General features: G+C 38.4%; 1 protein-coding gene and 1 long non-coding RNA gene across 2 annotated transcripts in view; one reads left to right on the forward strand and one right to left on the reverse strand.

The window, feature by feature from the left end:
- Positions 1–3,443, forward strand: part of TRPA1 (transient receptor potential cation channel subfamily A member 1) — a 68,574-nt gene extending 65,131 nt beyond the window's left edge. The window contains 2 exon segments of the mRNA XM_017872726.1: positions 1,790–1,887; positions 2,548–3,443. Coding sequence (XP_017728215.1) covers positions 1,790–1,887; positions 2,548–2,758 — 309 coding nt within the window. The 3' untranslated portion in view covers positions 2,759–3,443.
- Positions 1–10,103, reverse strand: part of LOC108530074 (uncharacterized) — a 217,294-nt gene that overhangs the window by 27,345 nt on the left and 179,846 nt on the right. The gene's annotated exons all lie outside the window — the stretch shown is intronic.

Raw genomic sequence — 10,103 nt, forward strand, 5'->3', positions numbered from 1 at the left:
GCCAGGGACCAGCCACACCCTTTTAGTGTCTTTTTTACAGTACAGGCATACTTTATTTGCTTTTCCCAGTCACATGTCATTTACATTTACGTGTAGATATATATGTGTGTATATACAGCCAAGTGTTTAGAATATACAATAAAGAACACATTTACACACACACACACACACACACATATACATACACACAATGTATTAATCCGTTTTCACACTGCTATAAGGAACTGCCCAAGACTGGGTAGCTTATAAAAGAAAGAGGTTTAATTGACTCACAGTTCCGCTTGGCTGGGGAGGCCTCAGGAAACTTGCAATCATGGCAGAAGGTGAAGGGGAAGCAAGGCACCTTCTTCACAGGCAGCAGGAAGGAGAACGAACACATGAGGAACTACCAGACAATTATAAAACCACCAGATCTTGTGAGAACTCACTCACTATCACGAGAACAGCATGAGGGAAACCACTCCCATGATCCAATTACCTCCACCCAGTCTCTCCCTTGACACGTGGGTATTATGGGGATTATAATGCAAGATGAGATTTGGGTGGGGACACAAAGTCTTAACCATATCACACACACACACACGAACACACATGCACACACACACAGTGTCCACTGTAGAAAATGAGCTAATTAAGTGATCAAAGACTAAGCAAGACCATTGCATTATAATGGAAGAAGGGCCATATGAAGAGCCAGAATAACTGGGTGCGAATCCTTAGTATGTCTGGGCTCCCTTCATCTCTATACCTGTTCTTCCTGAGTCCTTTTCAGGTTAATTTCCCCCTGTGTAGTCATAAGGTGATAAAGTGGCCCTGAGTATCAGTGTAGGCTTTATTCTAACCCCACAATATCTCTCCAACTGATTTTATACATGTCCATGGTTACAATTACTACCAAAACAGAATGCTCAGCAACTGATTTCTCAATCCTAGAGCTCACCCTTCAGTTCCCGGCCCCTACACCCAGCTGCCTATTTGACATCTCCACTTGCATGTTTTAAAGGTGCCTCACATTCAGCAGGTTCAAAACCAAACTTCAATGCTTTCACGTTTCTCCCTCTCCTCACATATCCCCTACAGGAAACGAAGTGAAAAAGTCCTGGTTCCTCTTTGCAACAATGTCAGCACCATTCATTAGCCTGTGTGAGCCAGCCACCCAGGAGTCACCCTTGATCTGTCCCCTCCCTCTCCTTCTCCCCTCAGTCTGGTCCATTTGACTTCCTGGGTGGCCTGTGCAAGTCACCATTTTCTCTCACCTGGAAGCCTAGAATTACCTCATTCTTGATCGTTTCACATCTGCCCTTTGACCCTCTCCAGTCAACTGTGGTTTAAAATATATTAAATTAAAATGAAATGTATTAAAATAACATTTCAGAAATTTCTCCAGGTGAAACTTTGTTGATCGGTTGAGTTGTATTGGATAATGTGCAGTGCAGTTTTAGAAATTAGCAATGAATCTCGTATAGAATACCACCTTCCATGATGGGCATTTCTCATGAAAATGTACAGAACAATTCAGCAAAGCCCCTTTCTAAACAATTTTCTACCCTAATTTACTGCTCTTCTGTTTTATCTGTACATGTTTTATTTCTTTCTGACTGTATGTATGACTTCCTTTCACAGCTCTTTCTTCACATATCTCTTTCTCCTGGCAGATTGTGGGTTCCTTGAGGGCATAGCTATGCCATATGCCTATTTGTATCAGTGGTGGTTGAATTTTGGCACATGCTTAAGAAAAAGTTCCTGAACTGAATTCAATTTGAGTAACTACTATGTTTTTATCCAGCAGCATATATTCCGTTTTTTATTTTGCACTGGAGAAATAAGACAAGAAATACCAAATGCTGATACATCTTTAGAAATGGAAATATTAAAGCAGAAATACCGGTATGTATTTTTCCTTCTATCTGTACTTGAGAAATTTAAAACTCATAAATAATAATGCACAATATAAGGTTATATTTTATATTGGTGTTTATTTATTTTATAATAGTCATGCTTTATTGACAGCTGTAGCTAGTGTATTGAGAGTCATGAGATATTCTTTAGAACCAACAACATATTTGCCGCTATTCACCAATCAGTTTGGCTTCCAATAATAAGTGAATAAAAATTAAAATGCTGATTTCCTTTCTCTTGGAGGTAGTATCATAAACTGTATTCTTCATCTGAATTCATAAAGCAAAGCTCTGAAAGCTTTTGAAGATCCCTGGAGTAACTATGTGGTGGGCAGTGGTTAAGCATGAGGGTTTTACAGTTAGTTAGTACCTGAGTTCAAACCCCTATTCAACCAGGTACTTAATAACTGTGACACTGGGCAAGCTGCTTAACCTTTCTCTATAATAGTTTCTTACCTGTAAACTGGGAACAAAAATAAACTAGCCATGAACTAACAGTGTAACTTTGGGAAAAATCATTTAAACTTCAAAAACATTGTGTTTCCTGGAAGGATTGTGACTACCGAGGTTAAAACCTATGCCTTCCTACATTCAGAAGGGCTAAAAGAATAAGTGAAAATAAATTCATGAAATGTGTATGTCCTTTTAGGCTGAAGGATCTTACTTTTCTCCTGGAAAAACAGCATGAGCTCATTAAACTGATCATTCAGAAGATGGAGATCATCTCTGAGACAGAGGATGAAGATAACCATTGTTCTTTTCAAGACAGGTTTAAGAAAGAGCAGATGGAACAAAGGAATAGCAGATGGAATACTGTGTTGAGAGCAGTCAAGGCAAAAACACACCATCTTGAGCCTTAGCTCCTCAGACCTTCAATGAGGCTTCTAATGGGGTGCATGACTTGCTGGTTCTAATTTTCAGTTTAAAAAGAGTGAGGAAGAAGCAGAAATCTGATTCATGGTTCCTGCATGCTATATAAAAGTAAACCATCTTTTATCCTCTACTCATATTTTCTACCAATCACTATGTATTGGGGATATCTTTGCAGATATGTTCAAATTGGACTTGACTTTTATGAGAGATAATCTCATTATTTGAATGGGTAGAAAATGAATTTGCTAGAACACACATTTTTAATGAAAAGAAGTAATAAATGTAACTATTAAGCTAGAATGCAAATGTCAGTACTAAATTCCTGCTTGCTAATTGCATAACATGTGATGCCCTAGAAAATAGTCACAAGTATTAATAATGCCTTAGATGATAGCCTTAAATATTAGGTTGAGGTCTATCTAACCTAAGCTGCTTCTTGGAAAGCTTCTTCATGTTGAAAGAACCTGTGGGTGGCACCATGTGCACTATTCTGTTCCTACTGTGATGAATAGCCCCACTCTTCTTGCTGTCCCCAACACACCTGATGTCACTTTGAGCCATATAGTTGAAGCAAAAATTAATAGGCCTTATCATATGCACGAATTTTACTGTAGATAATATATGTTGTTTCTGTTTTTGTTTGCCAATGAGCATAATAAATGTAAAACCTATATAGTATCTCTGTCATTATTGTATGAACCTTTGTTTGAGATTTGAAAAAACACGCCTCCATCACATATTCCCTTTTTTCTTTTGATGTCTACTCAAATCATGAATTAATTACATACCTCATCATTAATCTTTTCAAGGTCCTTCTCTTGTTTTGTCTGATTTTCTCCATCATCCTGATTTGGATGTTTATTCCTTCACTACCCCCAGGAGACATTCACTCTAATGGATATGTCTTTGGCTAAGTATGTGTCCTTGTGTTATGCTGTACAGTGTTATTTTGAGTCTGTTATTATTTACACAGATGTTATTATGCTGTAGCTTTTATTTCTGTTTTTTGATTCTTATTTCTCATCTCACTTATTTCTTATTTTTTTTATTCATTTCTGTTTCTTACTCCTTTTCACTGGACATGATGTTTACAAGATACAATTGTGTTACTGTATTCCATCTAGTACAGGGCTTTTGATGCGGCTTACTATTTCATTGTGGGCACCCACCACACTGGACTTTTCTAGAGTTGGACAGCTTGTTTACTTCCACCTTCCTTCATACATTCTCAGACATACTGATATTCATACAAACCAGCAGAGTGCTAAGGGACAATATGTACTATTACAAAACCAGACACTTTTACATTCATGGTCCAACACAACACACGGCCTAGAGGGAATGTTGTATATGCCTTAATCTTTGATATGAATAATATCTGTGTTCTTTATGTTTCTTAAAACAGAAAGCCTGGAGAATCACAATACAGGAGCAATAACCAAAGATCTCTTGATCATAAAGACAAATGGTCTTTTCAGTCTTCCCTTTCCTCAAACCTTGTATGGCATTGCACAATATAGATATCAGTCAAAATTCACTGAGTGCTGAGAATGTGAGAAACACTGTACCATGCCTGTCATGGGAAATATTTAAATAAACGGATTGTCTTACAACAATCTCATCAACCTGTACTCTCAAGAAGCTTATAATTTAATGGTCTTCATTGATTTTCTCAGTTCTTTCTCCTTTAGCCCCAAACACAGAACTGCTTTTCCACTGTTTCCACTGATTGCTTCTTTCTTTCCTGACTGGCTTCTATTTCCTGCCAACTAACTCCATGTGTACATCCCTGAGGTCTGTACCTGACTGTGTTTCCTCTGTTTCCTCACTTCTGCTCCTTCTCCTAAAATCCAGTCCAACATTTCTGCAGTTCTTCAAATTAATTACATAGAAACCTGAATTTGGTGGTAAGAGAAACAAACCAACTCCTCTGGACTTCCTGTTTTCCATCAATGGTACCAGGATTCTCTCAGGCTCCTAGACTCAAAAGGACTCAACATACTAAATTGAGTTAATCTTCCTAAAGTGAAGCTCTAAGCCTTCACAGCCATGCTAAAAAGCTTGAACGTTTTCTTTTTCTTCATAAGTAACCTAATCTTCTTAACCTGGCTTCTCAATCCAAATTAGCATTATCTTCCAGTATTCTTCATTTCACCCAAATTGGAAGACCATTGTTTCATGAAGACACTATGTTTTCCCAACTCCCTACCTCCAACTCTATTCTCTTCCAGCCAGAATTTCCCCTCTCTAACTCTTAAAGCTCAGTTTAAATGGCATCTTCACCTTGAAGTCTTTTCCTAATGCTCCCCACTCATTATGCTTCCTACCTCCTCTGAACTGGCACAGACTGCACTTCTCCTCTGCTACTGCAGCCTGTTAACGGTGACTGTGACTTGCCACGTCCTCCCCCAACTAGAGGGTAGTCTCCCCGAGCTTAATGGGTCACTATCACCAGTAGTCTCAAAGGAGGCAAAGAATTACATCCTATTTCATTTTTTTTTTTCATCTTGTGGGGCTTCTAGCACTGTTCCTTGCACATAACAGATGCTCAACAAATACATATAGGCAAATCAGAGAAATCAGTGAAAATAATAAATACTGTAGACCTGAAAGACTGCAAGAAAACTGGCGCAGTCTGCCTCAGAAAAGTGGTTTAGTGTCCTTTTTCTGTTGATACTGTGTCCTAGAGAAGTTGAATGACTTGCCTCTAAGTGGTGGAAGAAGCATTAAACACCACTTTTCTGCCTTTTTGTTCCCACCGCTTCAATCTGGGCTGTTGTTTTAATGATTGTTAACTATGATTAGCATGGGCACTTGAAAGGCTTGTGTTTTGCAAGAAGCAACTTGTGCCTTCATATTGACTCTAATTCTGTTGGTCGAGTGACTCTGGGCATGTGTCCTCCTCTCTAAAATGGTGGTGATAGAATATATTCTTTATGGTGTTGGTAGAATTGGACAACCACACGCATACAGAGTACCTAACTCAGTAAACACTATTGCAATGTGTTCAGGAAAACCGATTTACCTGAGCTAAAGGGAGTTACAAAGCACTAGGATTTTCACATCATACCAATTACCCATGGAACTTCTTTAGCAGTTAATTAATTAGCAGCCTGATATAAATTGAAGCTCCCATGTACTTCTGAATCCCCTCAGCCAAACAAATCCTGGAATGTGTGTAGTAAAATAAAAACTTTATATTTAGAGAAAATTGTGATTAAAATATTTCAGCACCTTTGTCATCTTTATTTTTGCTTTAGACTCAATTCATTAAACATTGATGGAGCCCCAACTCCTTGCAAGTCAGAGTAAATCATCATCAATGAATATTTTTTAACCATTTTGGACATTTTGATGTGAGCACATTAGATAATAGCAAAAAGAAAAGGCTTATGAAGTTTTCTGTGTATCAGGCACTGTTCCAAGTACTATGTACTAACTCACTTGATTCTCAAAACCTATGTGGTAGGCGCTATGATAATTATCATCCTTGTTTTGTAAAACAAATCATGACACTTCTAGGCTGAGTAGCTTGTTCGAGGTCACATTGCTGAGATGAAAACTCAGGCAGTCTGCTTCTAGATTTTGTGTTCTTAATGCAAAACTATACTATCTCCTAAATAAGAATCAGACAAAAGAGCACACTTTCTTCATTGACTTTATACTTCAGAGGTTACTGAGTGGATATCTGCAATGTAACATTCATAGGTAAGGGCATTTTAAGGTTAAGAGACATGGGATACCACAAACAATAAAAACAAGTGAGCAGACATTGAAGTCAGGAAGCCTGAGTCATAGACTTCAGACTTAGGGCATAATTGTTAAAGGTACAGCTGAGTGAAGTTGTTTAACCCATCATGAAGTTTAAACCATCATGAAGCCACAGAGTGAACTAAACTGGGCTGATTTCTAGAATCTGAAGCAAGTCGTCTTGTCATTTGGCTCTGATTTTGCTTGATAGTTTTAGTGAAGTGATAGGAGACAACAGAAGACAGGAAGATGTGGGCTACCCCTTGCCATTTCCAGCTCCAGACACCCTACGCAAGGTGTCCAGCATTTCCACAGGTTTCTAGGAGGCAAAAGGAAGCATGATCCTGAGCTGCAAACATCAACAAGGAAACCGCTGAGGGAAACCTGGCCCTTTAGGGGTGTAATTGATACTGAGCTGGAACCAAAAGACCTCATTGAGACCTCCCTTGTGTGCAGGAGGATCTCTCATCTGAGGAAAACCTACAGCGACATTAACATATGCTTCTGTTCCTTTTTCTATTGAGATTTATCGAGAATCTGCAAGTCCAAAGGCAGATGGTGGCACTTATTTAAAAAGTTTTCATTTCGATTGCTTCAGATAATACAGACTGCCAATAAATAGATGCACAAAACAGGTGTATAAAGTGGTACGATAGTCCTCCCTTATCCCTAGTTTCTCTTTCTAAAGTTTCAGTTATCCTCGGTCTACCACGATCAGAAAAGAGGTGAGTACAGTACAATAAGATATTTTGACAGTAAAAGACTACAGTCACATAAATTTAGTATATTGTTATATAATTGCCCTATTTTATTATTAGTTAATATTATTTCTTTTTATGCCTGATTTATAAACTAAACTTTATTATAAGTATGTATGTATGTGAGAAAACATAATGTGTGTATATATATATATATATACACACATATGTATATACATATATATGTGTATATATAGGGTGTATATATACAAAAATGTGTACATATGTATATACATATATATGTGTATATATAGGGTTCAGTGATATTCATGATTCCCCCCACAGAGAAGGAAGGAACACTATACTTTTATGTGAATCACAAATACTTAACAGCTTAAATAAGACATAATCCGCTCTCCAGAACCAAGTCTGAAAAACATAAGTATTGAGGGAGAAAACTCTCAGAAGAGACAGTTATCAGAGGTAATTTGGGTTGTTTTAAAAATTCATGGGGAGGAGGATGAAGAAGATGGAGATTATCGCTCATGGGCAGCATGTCTGTGCTTGTGTCAGTACCAGCAAAACCTAAAAGGAAAACTTCACCTGCACCTTCTAAACTTGCAACAATCTAATTTGAAGCAATAGCAAGGGTCAGGAATCTATTAGAATAACAACCAGCTCTTCTACAGCCCCACAGGAACAGTTACTCTCAAACTCAAATTTCTTAACAAACATTACTGCAGGCATATTCCAGATGCAAAGCAGGGATCTTCGGTTAAGGCCTTTCACAAAAGAGAAAAATATGAGGAAAAACCAAATGGTTCAACAAAGGCAGTTTGTTTTTCTGTCTACAAGTCAACTCAGTAATGGCAAACCCCCTGTAAATCAGTGGAGATCCACAGGCCTTGCAGATGGCAGATGCAGATCATTAATTCTGAAGGAACCAAAACTACCTAAGGCCAGGGGAAGTGGCTCATATCTATGATCCCAACACTTTGGGAGACCACAGTGGGAAGATTGCTTGAGTCCTAGAGTTTGAGACCAGTCTGGGCAATATAGTGAGACCCCCTATCTACAAAAATTAAAAAAATAGCCTGTCATGGTGGCAGGCACCTATAGTCACAGCTACTCAAGAGACTGAAGTAGGAGGGTCACTTGAACTCAGTGAGGTCAAGGCTTCAGTGAGCTGTTACTGCACCACTGCACTCCAACCTGGACAACAGAGCAAGTCCCTGTCTCAAAAATAAAAAAGAAAAAGAAAAAAAACTCTCTAAAGAATTCATAATTGAAATAATCCAGAAGCTGAGGTTCAAGACTGCAGGTGTCTGTACTTTCAGGATACCACAGGCAGATACAAAATCTTTCATAATCCGATAAACCTTCAAGTACCAAGTTTTCTGTGATGAGTGGCGTTCACAGTCCTCGAGATACAGGTTAGGTCGTGTAAATAACTAAAACCAGTAAGCCAAACTGCAGTCTTCAGCAAGGGACTTAAAGTCTCTTCTACCCCAGCAGTCTCTTCTACTCCAGCAGTTGATCAGCAAGCATCTTCATGACCCAGATGGTTGCCTTTCAAATTCTGAGTGTGGTAAAAGAAACCAGAAAACTCTTGGAGAGCTATAATACGGAATTGTAAAAATGTGTACGTTTGTCACCATCCAGTATCACTTTGAAAACTTTCCCAATTATAAACATGCTAAAATCACCCAAATGTAAATAAGATGGAAAATTTATTAAATCAAATAGTCTCTTTATTTGTCGCAGGGCAAATGCTGAAACTGGGGCTCAACCCAGGAGGCCACAAGAGTTTTTAGCTTTCTGCAAGAAAAAATTCAAGAGCAAGCCAATAGAATAAAGTGAAAGCAAGTTTATCAAACAGTAAAGGAATAAAAGAGTGGCTACTCTTCCGGCAATGAAGCCCTAAGGGCTGCTGGTTGACTATTTTTATGGTTATTTCTTGATCATATGATAAATAAGGGGTGGATTATTCATGAGTTTCCTGAGAAAGGAGCAGGAAATTACCAGAACTGAGGGTTCCTCCCACTTAAAGACCATATAGGTTAACTTCCAGATGTTGCCATGGCATTTGTAAACTGTTGTGGCACCAGTGGGCTCTTCTTTTAGTATGCTAATGTATTATAATTAGAATATAATGAGCAGTGAGGATGACCAGAACTCACTTTTTTTGCCATCTTGGTTTTGGCGGATTTTCGCTGGCTTCTTTATTGCATCCTGTTTTACCAGCAAGGTCTTTGTGATTTGTATCTTGTAAAACCAGTCCTGCTGAACTCCTGTCTCATTCCCAAGTATAAAACCGAGTTGTGCCTCTAAAACCTCTATAGCATCACTGTCTAGTGGTCAGCTCTGCCATTCCTTCTCAGTTGATAAGATGATGAAATGGCCCTTCGCTCATCCAAATTACTGTAAACTTAACACTCAGTGTGCAAGATCTGACTGTACCTTTTAACATCCTGTTTCTATGCTGCCACATCAGTTCTTCAAGTTGATAAGACACAAGTCCATAAAGGACACTGTCAGTAAATAACCAGCCAGAGGATCAGAGATTTTGAAAGTTTCCATCAACTAGTGAATGCCAACGCACAGAGCTTTATCAAACCTTTGAAATACGTACCATGATACAAAATTAATGTGCAAAAATCACAAGCATTCTTATACACCAGTAACAGACAAGCAGAGAGCAAAATCAGGAATGAACTTCCATTCACAATTGCTTCAAAGAGAATAAAATACCTAGGAATCCAGCTTACAAGGGATGTAAAGGACCTCTTCAAGGAGAACTACAAACCACTGCTCAGTGAAATAAAAGAGGACACAAACAAATGGAAAAACATACCATGCTCATGGATAGGAAGAATCAATATCA

Source organism: Rhinopithecus bieti, unplaced genomic scaffold, assembly GCF_001698545.2.
Source record: "Rhinopithecus bieti isolate Rb0 unplaced genomic scaffold, ASM169854v2 scaffold_6536, whole genome shotgun sequence".
Classification (NCBI taxonomy): domain Eukaryota; kingdom Metazoa; phylum Chordata; class Mammalia; order Primates; family Cercopithecidae; genus Rhinopithecus; species Rhinopithecus bieti.